This window comes from Ursus americanus, chromosome 35 (assembly GCF_024610735.1).
Source record: "Ursus americanus isolate L20-20 chromosome 35, mUrsAme1.1.p, whole genome shotgun sequence".
NCBI lineage: Eukaryota > Metazoa > Chordata > Mammalia > Carnivora > Ursidae > Ursus > Ursus americanus.
Window position 1 is genome coordinate 27,615,424 of NC_142161.1, and position 23,301 is coordinate 27,638,724.

Consider the following 23,301-nt stretch of genomic DNA (forward strand, 5'->3'; position numbering starts at 1 on the left):
GAGACCTGGAATGATTTTCCCCAGGGGGATATTTGCTCTGAGCTGTCCTTATGAATCAGAGCGTACCATAAAACAACCTACCCCTTGGACCGTCTTTATTTCATTAGCTCTTATCAATCTTCATTTTCCTTTGTTCGTGTTTCAGGCAAGTCTACATTTCATCAATTTTAAAATTAAAGAATAAGATCACAAGATGGTTTCAACTTGAATCCTGCAAATGCTTGCAATGTCTCCAATAAGAAACTCAAATTTCCTCGTATAGACATAGGTATAATTAACAGATTAATTGAAATACATGGTGTCATGTGTAATTAAAACATGGAAACTTCATTTGTAAGTCCTCAGTGGATACAATTTAAAAGACCAAAAAGATAATGAAAAGTCTAATCACTCATTAATCTTCAGGTTTTAATACTGTCCAGAATTTAAACAAATTAAGCAAACAAAAAAGTGAAATGAGGGAGGGGGGAGAGAGAGAGAGGGAGGGAAAAAGAGAGAGAGAGAAAAAACAAAAATGAAGAAACAGAGACATTTGCGTCTCTAAATCTATTTCTTGATGTGCTCAGAATTATTTTTTCTGTTTCCTTATTTACCCCAAAGTGATGTTCCATATAAAAGGCAAATGTAACAAAATTACAGCCTCATTAACAAAGACTAAGGCTGACATTTTAGAAAAACGGATTTTACAGCGGGTGTTAACATTACCCTATTTCACTTTATTAGGTATAAAATAAATGGTCTATAAGAATCCAAAGTGTTTTCAAATTAGCTTATTATTTGTGGTTTGGAAATGGATAGCATCACAGTTCCTGGACTGAACTCTAAGAAATTTTTATTTTATTAAAACTTCTGTCATTGGGCTGCTGTAGCTGTCTTAATTGTAATACTTTCACCATCATTCTTGGATGTCTTTGTTTTTCCTAAAGAACCAGTTTCTCCTGACCTTATCAGAAGTCTATTGCTTAGCATTCTTTTAGCCCATAAAATCAAACTTCAGGCTAAAAATTCTCTTCTTAGTTGCAAAGGGCAACTGTTCTTATTGACTTCCTTGAAGGGGACTAGTGGAACCTCGGCTTAAAATTAAATTCTGCAACAGTGTCTTCTTAACGTTTTCAAATGTCTTAACTTTTTAAGGCCATTCTTGTTCTAAGTATAGCTTACATTTTTCATATTCATTTAATATTTTTTTTCAAATCCTGCCGATTGTGAACACTCACCACGATGCAGGATTCCTCTGTGAAAAGTCACAGGAGCGTGGTGAGGACATGTAAGGACGCACAGCCTCCGCGCCCCGGGACGTGGAAACTAATGGTGGGTGATGGTTTTTGAGCACTTCCTGAATGCCTGGCAGTGTGGTGAGAGGTTTTACATGTAGTCACTCATGTGATTTTCACAGCAACCCCACAAGAACAGGTGCTGTTATTATCTCTTGTTGGTAGATGAGGAAACTGAAACAATTTTCATGGCTGCTAAGTGGCAGAGCCGGGCTCTGATGCACAGCAGGCTGGCCCCAAGGGGTTGTGTGCTTAATTGCACTACGCTGCCTCTCCAGTCTGGTGTGTAGTAATAGTGTCCTAGAGAGAAGTCCCTGCGCCTGATTCCAAGAGGAAGGTTTCCTTTTGCTTCCTGTAATGTGAGTAATAAATTTCCCTGAGACTTGTTGGTACAGATTAACGAAATATTTCACCATACATAGCATAATGTATCAATTTATCGAATCACTGTGTTGTCCACCTGTGGTTGGGTGGCAACCATACTTAAAAAATTGCAAAATAAAAGAAAGAAATATTTCACCATAAGAGCCACGGTGGTTGGAAATGCAGTGCTACTGAGTCATCTAGTCTGAACGTTCCTTGGTGGACTGCTGCTCCTTTTTATGGTGGCTGGACAACACAAGTGCGTCTCAGGAAAGTTTATACTTTAGAGGAGCAATCAGCTGTTTCTGCAAAGCTCTCATTTGTACACTGTTACTGAGAAATGTGAACGTGGGCATTGCAGGCCTGCAAATCACGAACGGATCACATGCGTGAACAGACAATATGCGAGTCAGCACGTGTGCTCGTCCCTACCCCTGCCAAACCTCTGCATACTCTTTCTCCATGATTTATAAGAGGGTCTGTTCACATCATGCCGACCTTGCCCACGACCTTGGTGCATACTCAGGGCTCTTACATTTGACGTGAGTTCATAAAGATAAATATGTTCTTAGGTGAGGAGAGGCACTTACGGGATTAACAGCCATTGGTCTACGTGCTAAAAAGGCTTGGGGGAGCATTAGGTCGCTCTTTCGTATGCTGGCATTTCTTTTCAGCACTGACTCACGAATCTCGGGGCACTTTCTATACTTAAAACAATTCTGGGACAATATTTTTCTGGGGCTGTTTGAACAAAGAAGCTACTGGCCTTCTCCACTTAGATTTCAGTTGCTTGAGGGTGATACAGAATCAGAAAGAGCAGATCAGTTAAATCCTTAGCTCATAAGAGAACAATTTTCTGGCTGAATAGTAGCTGGCCCAACTGGAAACGTTTAAAAAACAGCAACAGACCTATCTTCTTTGATAACAAGAAAAAAAAAGCATCTGAGATGAAATTCCAAAACCAGAGAGATGCTAGAATTTCCAGTCAAGAAATGAACAGATATTTTTGTTGTTAGTTTGAGTCAGAACTTTAAATGCAAATTTTAAGTAGTTTTGAAAATATTTTAACTTCCCACTGTAATCTGCTTAGCATAATTAGAAGGCATATACTGAAGTACACGTATTGTATTACTGGTCAGATTACTTTAGCTCTGTTCCCAATGCTATTTAAATTTTGGCCATTCTTACATGGATTTGGGGGGCACAGTTTCTTGAGATATTTTTACTGACAAGCTGTGAAAGTGCAGTGTATTGAACTGACCAAGCATAGCCTAAGGAAAAACATCGTCTAACACCACACCCCGCACAGTTGTGTATGCTAGCAGCTATCAAAGAGGCCAGCAGGAGTCTTAAGTACAGCCAGTCAAGTTCTATTGCGTCATGACCTTTTGGCTTTTGCTTTCCATTGAAAACACATAAAAATTATTTAGAGCCTGAAGAGGACCTGGCTCTCACTGAATTAATTAAACTTAACGAGCACAAAGCAAAGCATATAAATTAACTCTGCAGAAGGATACTAATCAGCAGTAAATTAAATTAATATGAAGTGTAAAAAAGAAAAGGAAGAAAATGGAATAATCCAGACTCCTCCCAAATGGCCTGTTAGATGAACTTCGTAAATAACTGTTGGATCATTTTGTGTTCGGGTAAATTTTTGCTCTGTGTTCTGCGTTTTGTCTGTGAGAGTGCGTGGCCTCCTCGGCCGCGTGTACAGACTTTGGTGGAGTGGACACACAGCCACGTTCACACATACGTCTGCGGGAGCCTTAGACGGCCAAGGGACACTGCTTTAGGGACGGGGTCTGTGAGGCACAGCACTTGAGGCTGCAGTTCCCACACCAGATGAAGGGCCTGTTCATTCCAACACAATTGTCCTCTCCCGCCAGTTGGCCTGGGCTCCACTGTGGGCAGATGGACATGATTCAGAAGGACAGCAAATGGGGGAGGAGAGGGATCCCTCAGCCGCTGAAAGCAGTTCAAAGCCCTGAGGCTTTTCCCCTCTACCTGCTCCATCACTAAGGCTAACTGGGTTGGCTTGTTTTTTTTCCCTTCCACCAAAAGCCCTTCCATTGCCCTTTTGCGACATATTTTCTCCTCTGAGCTATTTGTGACATAACCTTTCAATGATTTTACCTCACTGGGAGAACTGGATCAGAGAGAGGCTGATTTAGGGGAATTTACCTGGGGTTCCATATATTACTCGGACGGCTGTATTTCACAGACCACCATGGGGTATTAAGGAAAACATTTTAAGCAGCCAAAAAGACGTGCTGCAACAGAAAGTTAAATGTCTTAAGTTTAAGAGAGGGGTTCAGTTATTCCGTGAAGATCCAGTTCATAAGGCACTAACGTTATAGCACAAACTGGAAGCTGCAGGTGCAGGGTCTGGAACGTTGCTCCCTGGCTTTGAACCCCTGCCCTGACATTCACTAGCTGTGTGAATTCAGGCAAGGTGTCCAGACTTCCTGTGCCTCAGTTTCCTCAGACGCCGACTAGGGCTGTGAGAATAAATTGCATTAATCCACGTGAAGCACTTAGGAGAGTATCTGGTTGGGTGAACAGTCAGGAAATGCTAAATATTTTTGTTAGGGCAACAAAATACCTTTATTAACAATCTATATACTCTTTACTCTAAAAATCAATTAAGGCATCATCCCAAAGCAATACATAATAAACGGAAAATGGGAAAACTGAAAATGAAAGAGCAAAATCCATGAAAGGGATGAGAGAGATACCTGCACAAGGTACACGGAGGAGTTTAGCTGTGATGTGAGTCGTAAGTGCAGAGCCCTAAAACTTGCTGGCTTAGGTGCTTTTCTCTGTCTGATAAAAGGAAGTACGTAGATTTTACTTAAAAACAAAAATTTTAAAGCACTAAATTCTAAGTCCTTTATTAGGTGCCTGCTTAAATTGGGAGAAGCAAAGAGCAAATCAATTTCTTCAGTTTTAAAAAAGATTATGGGGCGCCGGGGTGGCACAGCGGTTGAGCATCTGCCTTCAGCTCAGGGCGTGATCCCGGCATTCCGGGATCAAGTCCCACATCAGGCTCCTCCGCTATGAGCCTGCTTCTTCCTCTCCCACTCCCCCTGCTTGTGTTCCCTCTCTCGCTGGCTGTCTCTATCTCTGTCAAATAAATAAATAAAATCTTTAAAAAAAAAAAAAAAGAAAGAAAGTGACAAAATTACAGAGATGAAGAAGAGATAGGTAGTTGCCAGGGATTGGCAATGGCGGAGGGAAGGGGTGTAGGTATGACTATATGACCGTAATGGGGTAGCATGAGGGAGGTCTCTATGGTGGTATCTTGATTGCAGCAATGGTTAGATGACTCTACACACCTGACAAAATGGCACAGAGTGATACATATACACTGTACCAATGCTAATTCCTGTTTTGTTTTTTTTTAAGTGGGTTCCATGGTGGGTGTAGAGCCCAATGTGGGGCTTGAACTCACAACCCTGAGATCAAGACCTGAGCTGAGATCAAGAGTCAGATGCTTAACCAACTGAACCACCCAGGCGCCCCTCGTTTCCTGGTTTTGATATATGATGATAGTTATGCAAGATGGAACCATTGATGGAAACTGGGCTACAGGTACACAGGACCTCTCCTTACTATTTTTGCAACTTCCTGTGAATGTATAAATATTTCAACATGAAAGTTAAAAAAAGAATATTCTTCCAATGGATATTACTTACACTGCCATAAAAATATCATTGCATGGTTGGCTTTTTATTTTTCTTTGAAAGAGTTATTTTCCTTAAGATAATTTTAGGTACTTGCACTTCCCCCAGCCACCCAAAAAATCTCGGAGACCTTGCATATCCCTTAATCACATAAATCACATTTACCTTTAAAAAGTTAAAATTTATTTCAAACCTTCATTACCCTTCGGTAACCAGGCTTGCATTTTCCTGACCAGTGTTGGCAGGTCAACACTGACCCTCTCAAATTCCCACTAATTCGGGCTCAACCATTCGCTCACCACCTATCCATGATAGTAGTCATTTCAATTCTGGACTGGTTTGATTTATATCAATATTTCTGGGTTATTTTCTGTAACGAGATTTTATTTATGTACACTGATGTGGTCTCTATCTCCATATCTTTTTTTTTTTTATGTCAGCTATTCCCTGATGCTGGGCTTCTGACATGTCTTAAGATTCTTAAAGAGGCAAGCATTGAGTTTACCTGAATTTATCTGGCTTTCTGAGAGGTAGGTCACCTGGCTACATGATAAGCTAGGAGCCACTCCAGACTTTTGTACTATTGTGTGTGTTTACTTCCCTACCTCTTAGGTGATTTAGAAACCTGCCAGCTGCCTTTTGTTTGCTGCAGTCTGGCACAAAGCCTCGATCCCGCTTCAGGCACCAGCATCCGCTCGGGATGTTGCTCTATTTGGGGGGACGCAGACACGCACCTTTCATCTGCACGAAATCGAGCTGGTGAATGGATTGCAGCAGAGGACTGTTGTCCAGACTCAGGTCAAAGTCCGTGGTCATCCTGGGAGTGAGCGTGCCTTTCCCCCACTGGTCCTCAGTCAGGTGCACTCTCCTTATGAGGGCGTCGGAGATCTAATCACATCAAAGGCCACAGCCTAAGAAATATACCACCACCCTGGACGCAGAGCACCGCCCCTCCACTCTCTGGGGGCATCACCAAGCCACTTGGGACTCATACCTCTCCTGTCTCCATGTGGGCAGTGAGAAGCCTATTAAGACAAGGGTCACCCATGCAAACCTGGGTGGTTTCGTGAGTCAGAGGGAGCCACTATAAATAGTTAGCAGCTGTAAACTGCTCTAATGGAAACCTGGATATATGCTAATGCTCTTTATGACTAATCAGCTAAAAGCCAACAACATTAAATAATATGTTGGTGGTCAGTTAATTTTAGTAGAACTAAAAGCCCTAAGTTTCTAAGAGGAGGTGTGGGTATTCTGTCAATGCTTGGAATGAGTTTTATAAAATAGTTTAGAGAGGCTGCATATGGTAATCTGTAAAGTGGAATTTCTTACACTTTAAGCCCATCATCTTCTGTATCACTTTATTCTTTGATAGAGAACTCTTTCATTTCTTATATTTAATCTCCTTTGTCACTCTTGGCCAGTTTGATAAAATGCAAATTGGAAGGAATCTATGTATTCTTTAATAAAAGCTCCCTTAATCACTGAGATCAAAACTTAAGTAAAATTCAGCTGACATCATCACATCTCATTAAAACAACACTGAAAAAATCATGAGAAATCCAAGGAATGAAAAAATTTCACTTTATTTGGGAAATCACTGATTAATTGGCTGGTAGAAACTGTCAAGAAGGTGAAAGCCTTGCATATTTAGACATTTCTAGCTGACAACGCTGTCCAAGATATTAGTGGAAAGGGACCCAGTTCTTAGGCAAGGCAGTAACTCTGCTTTGGAGGAACTTACAGGGAATTACATTTTCATGATTAAACATGAACAAAAACAAATTTTCAGAAGCCCATATGCTTCTCAATCTTGTAGCACATGGTGGCAGAGACTTTCAGGAAGTCAGTGGAGTTTTGCTGGTGCCCACATGTGCATGGCAGTGTGAAGGTGGGTTCCATTGTGGAGGGATCCATGCTCAGCAAGGGCTGCGGGGAGTCTGGCTGTGGCGCTGTAGACTGAGTTTCATGGGACACTGAGAATCTGAAGTAGAAACTAGTTGGCACTTACCTGCAAAAAGCCACTAGGATCATTTTCCTTAATGACCTCCAGGCAGTACTCCATGAGACCTGTGGTCTGGCGCAATTTTACTGTGCAGTGAGAGATCTGATCTCGAACCACCTAGGATTGATGAGAGAACAGAATGGTCCAAAGTGGCACAGGATGAAAAAGCAGCAAACTGTGGTGCCTGAAGGGACGTCTTCCTCAGGCTTCCCTTGCTCCCCATCTTCCCGGAAGCTGGTACTGTGAGCTGTTCTAAGTGGGAGGTCCTGGAGAGTCTACGAGGAGCTGAGTAACCCGAGGTGTGGCTGCAGCTTCTGTTCTGTGAACAATCACCCACCCGCTCCCACCCTGTGCCTCTCTTCTAAAGAGCAAACGTCCCCATCTGACCCCAATTCTTTCTCATTCTGATTCTTCTCCCTGAGTGGATGGTAGGATGGGGAAAGACAATGAGCTAATGACAGCAAGGAAGCCAAAGATGGACGCAGAGTTAAGTTTTGAGTATAACTCACTTAGAAGCAGTCACTGCCTCATTTGGGAGAGCAGTTTTTTGTTTTGTTTTTTTTTTAAAGATTTTTATTTATTTATTTAGACAATGAGAGAGCGAGAGAGAATGAGCAGGGGGAGCAGCAGAGGGAGAGGGAGAAGTAGACTCCCTGCTGATCAGCGAGCGATGCGGGGCTGGATCCCAGGACCCTGGGATCATGACCTGAGCTGAAGGCAGACGCTTAACTGACTGAGCCGCCTAGGCGCCCGTGGGAGAGCAGTTTGAAAGGCTCTCTACCGTGCTGCGAGTCTGCTTTACCCTAGAAAGGCATCTCTCTGAATGTGTAGTTTCTGCCTCTGGGAAGCTGTCTTTGCCCAGTGTCAAACACGACAGTCCTTGGAAAGTTTCTTTCTTCGAATATGCTCATTTTCCATGTCCTCTGCTCAGTAACGCAAATCCTGAAGTGGTTTCTTTTTTTTTTTTTTTTTTTTTAAGATTTTATTTATTTATTCGACAGAGATAGAGACAGCCAGCGAGAGAGGGAACACAAGCAGGGGGAGCGGGAGAGGAAGAAGCAGGCTCATAGCAGAAGAGCCTGATGTGGGGCTCGATCCCATAACGCCGGGATCACGCCCTGAGCCGAAGGCAGACGCTTAACCGCTGTGCCACCCAGGCGCCCCCCTGAAGTGGTTTCTGAGGCTAGAGTGGAACAAGTTTTCTAGGAACGTCAATTACTTACATCCTTGATATTTATACTACTTTGCAAAAGCCTCAAAAGTATCCAGCCTTCTGGATTTTATAAATAATAACTAAAAGGAGTTTTAATAATAATTATTGAAAAAAAGCTTTTTCTTTGTTCCTTTTCAGTTTTGATTTTACATTTTCCATTAAAGATTATTACATCTACTTTCAAAAAACAGTTGGAAAATAGACAAAAAAAGCAGTCATCTCACCATTCTAATGCAAATTTTTAAAGCATTTTGATATTTCCTTTTAGGTTTCATCCTTGAGCTAGATATATTTATAGTTGCAATCATAATATGTGACAATTTTACCTCCTTCCCACTTAACACTATACCATAGGCATTTTACATGTTGCCACCATCAATAGATGTTACTGGCTCCATAAATATCCCACTGAGTGGGTTATCATAACTAATTAATCATTCCTGTTCCTCTATTTTTGTACATTTAAATTCCTCCTAATTTTTTTTGACAATTCATCCATTTATTATGCTGGTGTGTGTTTCTCATTTTTTTTTATTGTGATAAAATATACATAACATAAAATTTACAATTTTAGCTCTTTTTAAAAAAATATTTTATTTATTTATTTGAGAGAGAGATAGTGACAGTGAGAGAGAGAGAGAGAACGAGCAGGGAGGAGAGGGAGAAGCAGGCTCCCCACTTAGCAGGGAGGCTGACATGGGACTCAATCCAGGACCCCGGGACCACGACCTGAGCCAAAGGCAGATGCTTAACTGACTGAGCCACTCACGTGTCCCAACCTTAGCTATTTTTAATTAGATAATTCTGTGGCATTAAATACATTCATATTGTTGTGCAACTGTCATCACCATCCATTTCCAGAATTGTTTTTATCTTTCCAAACTAAAACTTTGTACCCATTAAACAATAACTCTCTATTCTTCCCTCCCTACTGGCCCCTGGCAACAACACCATTCTACTTTCTGTCTCTATGGATTTGACTACTCCAGGACTCCATGTAAGTGGAATCATACAGTATTTGTTCTTTTGTGACTAGCGAATTTCATTTAGCATGATGTCTTCAAAGTTTATACATGTTGTAGCTGATGTCAAAATTTCCTTCCTTTTTTTTAAAGATTTATTTGTTTTAGGGAGAGAGAGACCATGAGCAAGAGGGGCAAAGGGAGAGGGAGAGAGAAACGCAAGCAGTCTTCATGCTCAGCACAGAGCCCAATGCAGGGCCTGTGATCGCAACCTGAGCAGAAACCAAGAGTCAGAAGCTTAACTGACTGTGCCACCCAGGCACTCGTGAATTTCCTTCCTTTTAAGACCGAATAATATTCCATTGTAAGTACATACCACATATTGTTTATCCATTCATCCATTGATGGACACTTGGGTTGCTTCTACCTTTGGCTATTGTGGATAAAGCTGTTATGAATGTGGGTATACAGGTATCTGTGAAAGTGTTTCACTTCTTTTGGGTATATACCCTGAAGTGGAATTGCTGGATTATATGGTAATTCTACTTTAGTTTTTTGAGAAATCATCATACTGTTTTCTGTAGCAGCTGCACCATTTTATATTCTCATTAGCAATGCACAAGGGTTCCAATTTCTCCACATCCTCACCAACACTTATTACTATCTTTTTTTAAAAAAATAATAATAGCCATTCTAATGGGTGTGAAGTGGCATCTCATTGTGGTTTTGATTTGCATTTCCCTAATGACTAGTGATGCTGAGTGTCTTTTCATATGCTTATTGGCCATTTGTATATCTCCTGTGGATAAATGTCTATTCAAGTCCATTGCCTGTTTTTTAATTGGGTTGTTTGTTTTTTTGCTTTTGATGCACAAAATTTATAAATTTTCATGAAGTCCAATTTGTCTACCTTTTCCTTTGTCCCTTGTGCCTTTGGTGCAATATCCAAGAAATTACTGCCAAATCCAGTGTCGTGAAGCATTTGCCCTGTGTTTTCATCTAAGAGTTCTATACTTTCAGTTCTTAAGTTTAGGTCTTTGGTCCATTTTGAGTTAATTTTTGTATATGGTGTTAGGTAATGGTCCAACTTCATTCTTTGGCATGTGGATAGCCAGTTTTTCTGGTGTCATTTGTTGTAAAACTGCCCTTTCCCCACTGAATGGTCTTGGCACCCTTGTCAAAAATCATACTGTTTTCATTATTGTAGCGTGGCTGTTAAGTTATGTAATCGGGAAGCGTGAGAACTCCAGTTCTGTCCTTTTACACGATTGTTTTGGCTCTATGGAGTCTCCTAATTTTTTGACAGATGATTTATTACCACTTTTTCACTTTTAATAAAATTAAAAATTTTAAAAAAGTGTAGGATTTAAAATCTCCATATCAGAATTGGTGAAAGAAACCAACTTTAATGTGAAGATTGTTTTGTGATTTTTGGAGGGGAGAGGGGAGATCAAATTTAAAATTCAGTGATTGACTTATTTTCTTCTGACATCTAGTATTCTGTCAAACCACCACCCCTATCTGTTGGTCTGGGCTTGTGGAATGCAAATTATTTTATTTTTTTTTAATAAAAAGTAAACAGGAAGGTTAAGTTTCTGCTTCTTAGGGGGGAAAACCACCAAACACCCAAAATATATAAAAAACCCAGGACAGGTGACCTACAGCTAATATGCTACTCTCTGCTATCTTAGGTATAACTAACTTGTTCCCAGAAAATGTTCTGATATTTTGGTAGCCAGTGCATCAATGCTTCTAGATAGCAGAAGCCTCAGCAGTCGGCAATCACTATCCAAATGGCATCTGTCCTAGGACTGAGCATGCATAACTGACTGGTGTTCAAGTGTGAATAACAAGCACAGACTAGATCTGGGCATTGTAACCCAAAGTGAGTCTGCTGCTGAGGCAAAATAGACTTGAACTGTCGTGTTTATTTCCCAGAGCATTCAGATCAATGATAATTTTATGACCTAAATGTACTGAAATAAATACGTAATTAAGCCTCATAAAATTCCATGTCTGCTTCTATAAACTTCCTTCTTAAGCAAGATTCATTTGATGCCAAAGGAGTGTCTGAGTGTTGGGGCTCTCCAACGACTTGTAAGAAGCTTCACTGTAGTAAAGAGTTGGTGACTTTCAGAGGGGCTTTGCCATTGGCTCCTGTATTCTATCGTTCAAGCTTCTTGGAAGGACTCAATATCCCTAAGTTCCTGGCTCTCAACTCTCACTGTTGCAACAATGGATTTTGGCCCATCTTTTTACATTTTAATCAACCATTTCACAATGACCCCAAAAGCCTGTGATAAAAATCACTGCTAAAAATTAAACTACAGGGTTCCCAGAAGCAGCACTTTTGGGTGTGTTGTAATTGACATCTAGTTTCTGAATTAATTTGGCAAGATTTTCCATCCTATGGAAATCAGCCAAATAATTAGATCTTCTAAGAGTATAAATATTTTTTCTCTAGTTGAGTGTTTTTATCAGCTCTCTTGTTACCTTCTTCACTCTGTGTTATTTCTACTACTATTATTATTCATCTCTTGTTTTATTTTTTGGGAAAACAATTCCTGGGAAGCCAGGCCACGTCACTTTTTCTTTGAGTTCCACATTTCTGCGCAGTTGCTCTGAGGCTCCAGAGAAACCATTCGCACCATGTTTGCAGCTGGCTGGAGTTAACAGTTCCTTTTCTTAGGAAGGAAATGCGCAAGTTGCAAGAATGACACAAACAGGGACTGGGAAACAATCTTCCCGCTTTCATCTGCATTATGGCCTAAACCAGCTCTCTGGGGACAATGAATTAATCTTTAGTTCATAGTTTCAGGGAAGGCTTTCACAATTTTATTAGCGGTCCCCATCTGTTCAGGATGGCAAGTCCTATTGATCACTTGAACGTTTTTATTTTGTTAAGTGGCAAATTTATTAAGGTCATTCCTTGGGTCAAGATATGTCACTGACACCTACTCAGAAAAGGTGAGTTTGAGAACGGACTGCTGTGTCCTTCTGAATGCTCAAATATTTTCACTAGCATAGAGTAATCCGTGATAGCTTATACAAGTGTAAAATTCTGTTCTGCCTATATCCACAACTACATTTCCCATCCCGTCTCTAGTAGACCAATCTCTTCCCTCCACTCAGCTCATGTAACACAACCAGCAGCAAGAACTGAAGTTAATTAAAGTGAATTTCCTTATCTTACCCAATTTGACCTTGACACCTTCCTCTACCTCCATTCACCTCTCCATTTTATGTGCGTGTGGCTCTTTAAAATTTTTATTTATTCTTCTTAATAAATACTTTCACTCATACTGTTTTCTCTCATCATGGGGTCTGCAGGGATACCACTAATGAATTTTTAGTCTAAGTAAACACTAACATTCTCTCTCTTATTTCAAGAAATTCTTTCTTAAATATTATTTATACTTTCCCATCACAGCTTAAAACAGTTTCCCTAAGTATATAAGGTAATCCTTTTTTTTTTTCTATGTAAGGTACAAGTACTCTCAAGATGCAAGGTTGAAGAATTTATTCTTCACAGGTCCTTTCGGTCAGTGAGAGGAGTTTCTACATGTACCATCATTCCTAAAGCAAGATGACCAACAAATGCTTGGAATGGATTCACTTGTGAGTTATAGGTGAAGAGATGGCCATGAGATTCATCTAGTAAAATAACAAATTCTCTTGTGTTTTTTTTTCCTAGAGTAGAATATTATCCCCTATATTATCATTATATTCACTAAAACTTAGAGGCATTTAAATTAAGGAAGAGCATTTTTAATATTTCACATGCCACCATTCTCTCACATGATTATAGGCAACTATTCCCCCGCCTTCTCTTGATACCACTCTCTGTACTAATGTTATTAATTTACCCACATGGCAACTAATCATTTCAAGGACCAGTCTTGAGGCTTTGCATTTTTAATCAAGAAAAGGATTGCTTAGCTCTATTAAATAAAACATGTATCTGTTTTAGAAGGCTTGAGATTTTAACAGCAAAACTGAAATTTCCATTCCAAAAGTGTGAATGCCACCAATAGCCTCATCAATAAACATTGAGTGGGGTATGCAAAGTACACACTTAGTGTGTGGAATACGACATCCCCGTACAGAGAAGTTAATGAAGAAATACAAGTCCTTTGGAGAGATACGGGTTTTGGTGTGGTCCCACCCACCCAGGAGAACATTTACCATTTATCGTGGGCCATAGTAAAAGTGATGCATACAACATGGTATTTTGCAGGCTGCGAGGTGCAGGGAGACACACATTACTCTCACCTTCAAAGTATGTGTTTACTGCCCTCTGGAGGTAAGGGATGTCACTCAGTCTGAGATCAGGCAAAGGGCGTTAAAGAGGTCTGTGGCTGTCCTCCATTGACATTGCCAAAGTGGGTAAAGAGTGTTCAGAAGAGTGTCCCCTAACTGTGGTGAGCTCCAGCTGTGTGTGGTGGCATCCTGGTGATTCCATGCGCACCAGGGCACTCTGTCCTGTACCGTCCCTCTGTGACTTTTGTTCCTACATGTAGGAAGCAGAGGATCGCAGCATTTGCCAAATGAATTTCCCATTAATGATAGCCTTATAATCCATAATAATTGTGGTTAAAATTTTAGAGTTGGCCCCCGAAGGGCAGTCAAAGGTTTCAAGTGTTCCACTGTGCCTAATTTTTCCAAATGTCTTCATTGTAATGGACTTATAGAACCTTATTGCCAGTAGTTTTACTGGGTTTGAGCTGATTATTGGCTTAAATTTGTTGCTTTTTCTTTCTAGTAATGGCTCTAGCCAGTCAAATCCTATCTAATTATTTAAAAAAAAATCTGTAAGCTTGGATAGGTCTGTCTTCCACCCTTCCTCCTTCTCTCCCTCTTTCGCTCTTTCTTTCTTTCCCATCCCCCCGCCCAATCTAAATCAAAAGATTACTAGCCTGTTTTGAGGCAACGGCAAAATAGCTTAAGTAAGCAATTTGACAAGCCAATAATGTCCCTAGTGTAAATTTGTACTCTGCATTATATGACCATATAATTAATTTTTAAAATAAACATAATGGGAGCATGACAGGCAATACATGGTAAATAATAATAAAGACAATGATGACAATAATGATATGACTCTAACAAAGTCCAACAGTACACTTGGTTTCAAAGTCAAACATTCTGTATATAGTTACAATTGGGATGTGGAGGTCTGCTGTAAAAATGAAAAGCTGTGAAAAACAGCAAACTTTATCATTATCTTTTAGCATTCTCGCTGGGTAATTTTGTTGGTACGTTCATTTACCAACCACACATGGAAATTAAAGATTAGACTTTTTCAGAATATTTTCTAATAACTATAACTTTATTTTCTTCCAGACAATCTTAGAATTGAAAGGTAACCAAGAAGACACCTGTCACCTTGTACTATTCATATGAATTTACTCTAAAATATATTGGAGCAAATATACATTTAAGACGATTGTAGAATTATTTCAAATTCTGAGTGTTACATAAATAAAAACCATTCTCAGATATTTCTTTGAGGTTACTAAAAGAGAAATGACATTTGTAAGTTTCCTGAGAAAACCATGGATCTCATTTAATGGCACATTTAAACGTAGTCACAAATTCCCTGTGCGGATCACAGACAGTAAGGATATTTTAAGGCCTTACTCAGGTCAGGAAGGCCCAGGAAGAATGGTAACAAAACACCTAGTTCAAACAAGACAGCTGGGGGATCCGGTTTATGGTGCTTATTGTGGGGATTTTGCCCAAGTAGTCCCAACCACGAATCAGTAGTATTTCTTGAAAGCTCAAAAGCATTTTTTCCCCTTCAGTAGCTTTCTGACATTTGATTCATTCACCACATCCTGAAAATAGAAATCTGTCTCCCAGTGTTTTTTTTTTCAAACCACAGAATAGTATTAACCATAATTTATATCTCAAATATTCTTAAAATATGGTCACAGCTGCATACATATGTCTCAAAGCCTTTTTTTACTAACTTTAAAAATAGCTCACCAAACTTTGTGAACTATTTTATAGGGTGATCAATTAAAAACTCAAGCCACTTTCTTAGGCTCAGAGGCAATCGCACCTGTGTATAGACTAATTCTACACCACATACTCTGGTATTAAGGGAAAGTAAGTCCCTAGGAGCACTTCAGTGTGCTTGATGCCACTACATTTCCAGGCATTCTCTCTCAATGCTAACAACATTAAGGGCTAACATTTCCTGAGGACTGTGCTAAGTGCTTGGCAATGCTCTGTGAGGTGACCACCCCTTCTGGCCTGATTTTACCCACAGGTGATAGTAACTGAGCCAGAAACTTGCCCACAGTTAGAGACCTAGTAAGTGATAAAGTGTGTCCTCACACCCCGTGTTCTATGACACAGAAGCTGGGCTCTTCACCTCTCAGCTCGGGCTTGTCTCAGAACCAGAACCATCCAATCTGCTCAAGCAATCAGTGCTTTCAGAGAGGGGCATGAGGAGATGATAAAGACTGGCTTTGTACACACTCCCTTTCCAGCATCCCCAGCCTTTTGGATTGCTCAAGAAGAGAAAGTTGCCAGAAAAATACACACACAACTCTCCTCTTTGTCAGCGAAAAGCAGGCCCCTGGAGAACTCTGCCAAAGGGGAGCGGAAGACCATAAGATTATCCCTGCCCGACTGTGAGTGATGGGTCAGCCAACAAAGACAGAAAGAAGTACTGTGCTTGGCAAGGGATGTCTATAAAAGGCCAGTCTTTTCTCACAAATCTGAGTAGCAACAGAAATGACAAGAAAGGGGAAAGGCAGGAGGAGAAAAGCAGAGGGAGGGAGACTTGGAGGCTGGCGTCCGCAGTCCCAGGGTTGTCGGCGCTGCTGGCGGTTTTTAGTAGGGACATACAATCCGCTGAAAACAGCAGAGAAACAAATCGCTCACAACAGAAGACAGAACAGCTTTGCTGCCGTGAGGGACAACCAGCCACCTGCCTCTTGTTTCCGGGGCTCTTGGGGATCTGGGGCAGGGCACTCCACGCTGGGCAGGGTGGAATGAGAGCAGGCAGCTGCCTCTGCTCCGTGGCCCCGGGCGCATCAGTGTGCCCCGCTGGAGCGGGTCACCAGTACAGACTGTCCCCAGATGTGGTCTCAGCAACGAGTAGCAGCCGTTCCTGTGAGGTCTCTATCTGTGCTCCCCCCCCCCCCGCCCCCGCACAGCCCATCCCGCAGGGACAGCACTATGCAGGGGCTCCTAGGGGCTCTCATGCCCCTCTGCTGCTGTTAATATGGATAAATGATGCTTTCTCAATCTGCAATTCCCTTTTCTGTCCAGATCGCTGCCCTCATGGCTCTGCCATGTAGAAAACCTGCAGTGGCCGCCATAGGCCGTGTATGATTTATCACAAATGGTTCACCGTGTTCTGTTTAAAGATACCAAGAAGGTGTCTGCAATGTCTTAAAAAAGAGATTTCCACTGAGAAAAAGTTAACATTTGGTGACTACATACCAAAATGGTTGGTCTACCATGTAGAGGGAAAACCCAGCCATTCAGCTCATTTCCTAAACACAGCTACGGTTTTACTTTAAAGAACTCCAAGCGATTCCAGTGATATTTGAGTTCCACTGTACAATAAAAGTTCTAGGTGTCTGAAGGGTGTGCGATGAAGGGCTATAGTGACTCTCTGTTCGTAATGTTAGAGCAGGTATGGAAACAGGTTTGAGTTCGTTCTAGGATGAACCTAACAGGGTCTTCCAGTTAAACCCACCACTAAGAAACAGTAATGGCGTCTCTGGAAGGAGTGTTATCATTGCCAGCCTTGGTTTCCTGTCCAAACCAACAGGCTGAGGCTCTCTGAATGTTAGAGCCCTGTGCACTTTTCTTTCCCAACTCCTGCTTCAGATTTAACTTCAAGCCATGCAATTTTCTTTATCAAGGAATCTTCTGTGCCTCTCCTTGATAAAACTGTACGGCCCGGGTCTCATCAGGAATGTTCAGAGAGATATGGCCCTGACCGAGCACCAGAGGGGGTCAGGCCAGCAAACTTCCTCATGGGGCTTAGCCCTCAGGAGCTCTTTCAGGCTTGGGCCTTGTGTTTTTTTTTTTTTTTTTTAAAGATTTTATTTATTTATTCGACAGAGGGAGACAGCCAGCGAGAGAGGGAACACAAGCAGGGGGAGTGGGAGAGGAAGAAGCAGGCTCATAGCGGAAGAGCCTGATGTGGGACTCGATCCCGTAACACCGGGATCACGCCCTGAGCCGAAGGCAGACGATTAACCGCTGTGCCACCCAGGCGCCCCAGGCTTGGGCCTTGTTATCCCAGCTCTACCTCCTGCCTGGTGCAGTTCTAGAGGCCCTCTCAGAGTGACACCTGAAGCGGGGAGAAAGGTTTATATTCCAGCCACATTATATAACACTGACTGTTTGGAAGGAAAAAGCAGGTGTGTGGCTCTGTGTTTTGCAGCAGGTGGGTCGTGGAAGAGGGAGCCTCTTAGAGGAGGAAGCTAGATTGGGGTTTTCTTACTTTTGGAGAAAACTAAGCTTCCCTGGGGAGCGGCTATTCTGTATCAGGCTGCCTGGCCCCCTGCCTTCTGGCCGCGCCCCCTGGGGCTCGGGGTCCCCGTGTGTGGCTGAGGCACAGAGTAAAGTTGGAAGGTTGGTGATTCTGCTGCTCAGGGCTCAGCATTGCCAGTCTTACCACGGATCTTGCCACGGACTCATGCCCTAGTTAGCAACTAGTTTATTGCCTGGTAACCATAAGATGGGTACTGGCCTGGCTTGAAGCTTCCCTGCCACCAAGCTTGAGCCCCAAATCTTGTAAGCAGTGTTCTCTTATTTCATTTTGAAACTCTTCCTTGGTTCTCCTACTGGAATCCCATTTGTTTAGAAATGGGGCCTTCCCCTATTCTTTGGAGACTACAGCCTGTTCCAAACCATCTAGGTGTATCTGATGCTTACGGGGCTTTTCATGAGCTCCCCTGAGGTCGTATCCATTCTCTGCTGCCCACTATTGAAGCTCCCTGATGTTGACTGCCTAACCCCACCAGAGAACCTGTAGTTCGACCTCACCTCTCCCTCTGCCCTAAGCAGGCTGGCACTGCATACCCCTTACCCTCCACCCTCTGGTAGCTACCCTGGGGCTTATTGGCAATGCATGTGGACCTCTGCTGACTGCCTACTTCTGAGCTCCCTCCTGCTGGGTCCTTCCCATCTCTCCAGCCTGCTCCCACATCTTGTTGCCCTGCTCCAATGGATGGGGTATCAGATGTCTTCAGGAAGAGCAATCTTTTTGCCAATGGGGCCCCAAACTCATAATCAATTGATTCCACAGTATGATGATAAAAGTCTGTGCAGCTATCCAGTTGCACAGTTCACTTCAGAAGTGAAGACAAATCTTGTTTTTTTTCTACAAAGTACGGTTTCCATTCCTATTTCAAAAGGACCTTGGCCTCTGTATGGTCACTCTGGCCACCCAGTCTATAATTTCAACCCCCTTCCCCAGTACTTCACATTCCCTAGTCCTTATTATTTTTCTTAGTGCTTTTTACTAAATACTGCATATTTTACTTACTTATCTTGCTTATTGTTTATCCCCTCTGGTGGAATATAAGCCTCATGAGGGCAGTAATTTTTATTTACCTAATTGTGCCTGTACCCAGAGTAATTCTTGACCCAGGGGAGTCACTCAACAAATACCAGTGAGATAAATGGGGGCGTGCATGGTGAATGAAGGGATGCTGGCTCCTTGCCCTCCAGGCCACTGGCCACCCAAGACTGTGGGCATCTGGCCTACCCATCTAGCCTGTCCATCCTGGCCCTGGGAGCCTGGCTCCTTGGCTTTCCGCTCTCCCCATGGCACAGCACTCACCTTCAGCTTGTGCTCATGTTCCTTGTTGACACGTGCAAGCAGCTGGGCTTTCCTTCTGTTGAGGGCATCGATGAGAGCATCACATTGGGCCACAAGGCAAGCTTCAAATTCCACACTGTTCTCCTGCACAAGAGAGCACATGTCTTAGCCCCAAAGCCCCTGGGCTCCTTGGGCTGCCAGAAAAAACAGAGCTCCCCTGCCCATTTGTGGGGTGGAAATCCCTGCTGAAGGAGATGAAAAGGAAGTCCACAATGCACATTTAGCATTTTTAAAGTAACTGGATAAATTTCACTCTACAGTGGTAGTGTTCCCTTGAATTTTACAATGAAAAAGATAAATATTACTTAATAAATTTGTTTTTATCAAAAGGAAATCATCTCCACAGTTCACATTATATTGTGTAAAATAAAGCTCAGTTTGTAGAGTTGAACATGAATCCTTCTGAGAGCCGGTGTTATGTCCACTTATATATGGTGGAAGGTGGCATTCAGAGAGGCTGGCTGCCTGAATGGGTTGTGTGTGGTGGAGGAAGGAGAATTAAAGAATCTTTAAATTCAAGAAGAAAGAGAAGAAAGAGGATGGCAGTGGTCTTCAATTTAAAATAATAACCCAGTGACAACAGAAGTTTATAAGAATAATCATGGGCAAAAGTACTTGCTCCTTTCATTAAGGAAAGCAAACAATGTGCATAGGTGGTCAAGAACAATTAGTATATTTAGCAGGCATCCACCAACCGTACAGGTTATGAACCAGCCACTTGTGGAGAGAAAGCTAACCACGTTCTAAATGAACTATAGCTTCTCCATGATTTTAAATCGAATGCCAGATCTAACTCTTTACTTGATTTAAATCTATACATGATGTAGACATTTCTTTCAAGCAATTCTCTCCTAAATCATAAGCATTCATGAACAGTCATCCTTTCAATATGTAATTTTGAGTGTCAAACCATAATCTGCAAAACAATTGTAATTCATAGCAAATGAAAGATGAATACTCAATATACACGAATAGCACTGAAAAATAGCATCCGACTGAGTTAACCGTAAGCTTTTACGGGCTGGCAAGAAAGAACAGCTTAGCCGATTGAATTTTAATTTATTCCCAAAGTCATAAAGAACTGCGTCTCTCCATACAAGGACATACCGATAGGTATCTGATAACTTCTCAAATGCCAGATCTTCTTCGTTTAAGGTGTGCATTAGTAACTGCTAGAGCAACGACTTCTACGTGTGAAGTTTTGGCTTTCATGACAACTGCTTGTGAGTACTCAGCAGTCCTATAGAAAACATCGTTTAAGAGCTCTTTATTTCCCATGCAGGGCAATATTGGGAGGATGAGGGTAGCTTTCTTACAGGTTCTGAGGCAGAGCAGAAAGAAAGCTTTGCTCTGATGAAGAGGTGGGGTGCAGAGACAAAAGCAAAGAAGGGACTGACTGATAACCTCTGTTGCTCTGGAAAACAGAGGGAAGTGTACAACTGTTAGGTTGTTAGGGAATCAAAAGTTTTAACATGAGCATATATGCAAAAAAGGGTGAGGAAATCAGTGTGAGATGCTTTGAAAGTCTGGCTTACATTTAAAAAGATATTTCTACCTTGACATGGGTTAAATATTAACTCAGAAAGCAATTTACTGGAGGCCAGAGTGGAGGTTATCTCTGTGAGGCAACCTCAGAACATAAGAACAGTAAACAGTGCAGAAGGTCATTATTTAAGCATCTCGTGCAGTTTATGGGTTCTTCCCTTTAGCAACAGTGGAGAATTCACAAGCTCTCAAATGTGGGCCGATCTGTGGGTCATTGCATCCAAATAAAGCAATCTGAAATTATACTACCAGGGGGGATCTTGGCTGGAAAATATTTAAGTGTCTAAGTAGAGAAGAAGAATTACTATGGGCAGGAAGGAAGGAAAAAGGGAAGGAGGAAGGAAGGGAGGGAGGGAGGTAGGGAGAAAAGGGAAAATGTGACCTGTTTGTTATTATCAGATAAGATATAATTATTACAAGGTGTTTTGGGAACCTGTGGAGATTAAAAAACTCAACAATTATGACTCTGAATTCAGAAAGAGGCCTCTTTCTGAATCCACAGTAGTAGAGAATTAGGAGTCAGTGCTGAAGACAGGAGCTATTTGGAAAACCATGTTGTATTGCTGGCTTGTGGGCAAAATAGAACCACCTCGAGAAGGGGGCATATTTGAAGTTGATCTGCACGTGTGTTTGTATTAGAAGAGAGCAGGAAAAAATAATTGGAATTTCCCCACAACACAGAAAAGTAGAAGAAACAAATTTCCCCACGATGCAGCTACATTGAACCCATGGCGGGGGGGGGGGGGGTGTTGCATTCTGTCTCAGGTGCTGCCAATACCTGGATCTGCTGGACCATGTTGCGGAGCTGCACCAGAAACTCCTTGGCTTCTTTGGCCCTGTCTGACAGTCCATTCAGGGCCTGGGAGAGCTGGCTCTGCAAAGATAAAGAAGGAAACCGTGGAGCTGTAATCTCAGGAAGTAGCAACAAGGTCGTACAGAGTTGTTTAATCCAAGACCCAGGAGTTTTCAACCTCCTCAGATTCTTCTTGTCAGAGCTTGGGACATTTAGCCAACATTTGTACATGAGGATTCTGGCAATAATGGCATCCAGGAACCTTCCACAGGCTCCTGAGAACTTTGTCTTCTGAAGCAGGTAAAACTACTGGCCATTTCGGAGGCCCTCGCCCCCGGATATCTGTCTGGAATTTCCTCATCTCATTAATTCATTTAATTAATTCAGCAATAATTTATTTAATTTGAAATTAAAAGAAAACAGTGAGTCAGATGATGTGATAATTGTCAAAATGATTTAGGCCAAAGTGCTATTGGTCTGGGTCTGGGGCAGGAAGAATATTGATGCAAAGTCTTCTCCTAGCAGCCTAGGCATATCCTCCCATCTCTCCTGTAAATTACAGAGACAAACTCCATTCCCACAACATCTTCTTTGAAAACTAAAGCCCACTCCCCTCCTTGCCAACATAATACCTCAACCACTCTTCCCTTTCAAGTGAAAGGGCAGAATCTTAAGATTATATCTCTTGGTCTAATGAATGTTTCTGTGTCTTTTAAAAAATTTTTAAATCCAGTGTAGTTAACATACAGTGTTATCTTAGTTTCAGGTGTACAAGAGAGTGATTCAAAAATTCTCTACATTACTCAGTGCTCATCAAATTAAGGCTACATTTAATCCCCTTCATCTTACCAAATGATCCAGTAATTCCACTACTGGGTATTCACCCAAAGAATACAAAAACACTAATTTGAAAAGATACACACATGCCTATGTTTATTGCAGCATTATTTACAATAGGCAGACTATGGAAGCAGCCCAAGTGTCCATCAAGAGATGAATGGATAAAGAAGATGTGGTATATATATACAAGGGAATATTACTCAGCCATAGAAAAGAATGAAATCTTACCATTTGCAACCACATGGATAGAGCTAGAGAGTATAAGGCTAAGTGAAAGTTCTTCTCTTATATTTGCCTTATTAAATACAAAGTTGGGCACTGGATCTCTTTAAAAATATGCATGCCAAATGCTTGATAGAAGCAATGTGGGGAGGTAGAAAGAACACAGGCCTTACTAAATGTAACCTTGAGAAAGTTACCTGTGCCTGAGTTACTCCAATGTAAAAAATGGGAAGCATAATAATGTTTTGTAGTTGGGTTATCATGAGGGTTTAGTGCCTTCACCAATGCAAAAGTTCCTGCTAGCTATGCGTAATGGTTAAGGGAACTACTCTGAATTCATAAATGCTACCAGTTACTGGCTGTTCAAACTTTTTTTTTTTTTTAAGATTTTATTTATTTATTTATTTGACAGAGACAGAGAGAGAGAGAGAGGGAACACAAGCAGGGGGAGTGGGAGAGGAAGAAGCAGGCACCCAGCGGGGCATGGAGCCTGATGAGGGGTTCAATCCTAGGATCCTGGGATCATGCCCTGAGCTGAAGGCAGACGC

The 23,301-nt window shown here is 41.7% G+C and overlaps 1 protein-coding gene across 9 annotated transcripts in view; it reads right to left on the reverse strand.

Moving 5' to 3' along the window:
- Positions 1 to 23,301, reverse strand: part of TRIM9 (tripartite motif containing 9) — a 108,428-nt gene that overhangs the window by 26,815 nt on the left and 58,312 nt on the right. For all 9 annotated transcript variants that reach the window (XM_087859074.1, XM_087859077.1, XM_045798650.2 and 6 more), the window contains exons 2-5: positions 21,677 to 21,772; positions 19,315 to 19,437; positions 7,329 to 7,439; positions 6,055 to 6,208 (exon numbers count right to left, since the gene is read on the reverse strand). In XM_087859074.1, coding sequence (XP_087715200.1) covers positions 6,055 to 6,208; positions 7,329 to 7,439; positions 19,315 to 19,437; positions 21,677 to 21,772 — 484 coding nt within the window. The remainder of the gene's footprint in view (positions 1 to 6,054; positions 6,209 to 7,328; positions 7,440 to 19,314; positions 19,438 to 21,676; positions 21,773 to 23,301) is intronic.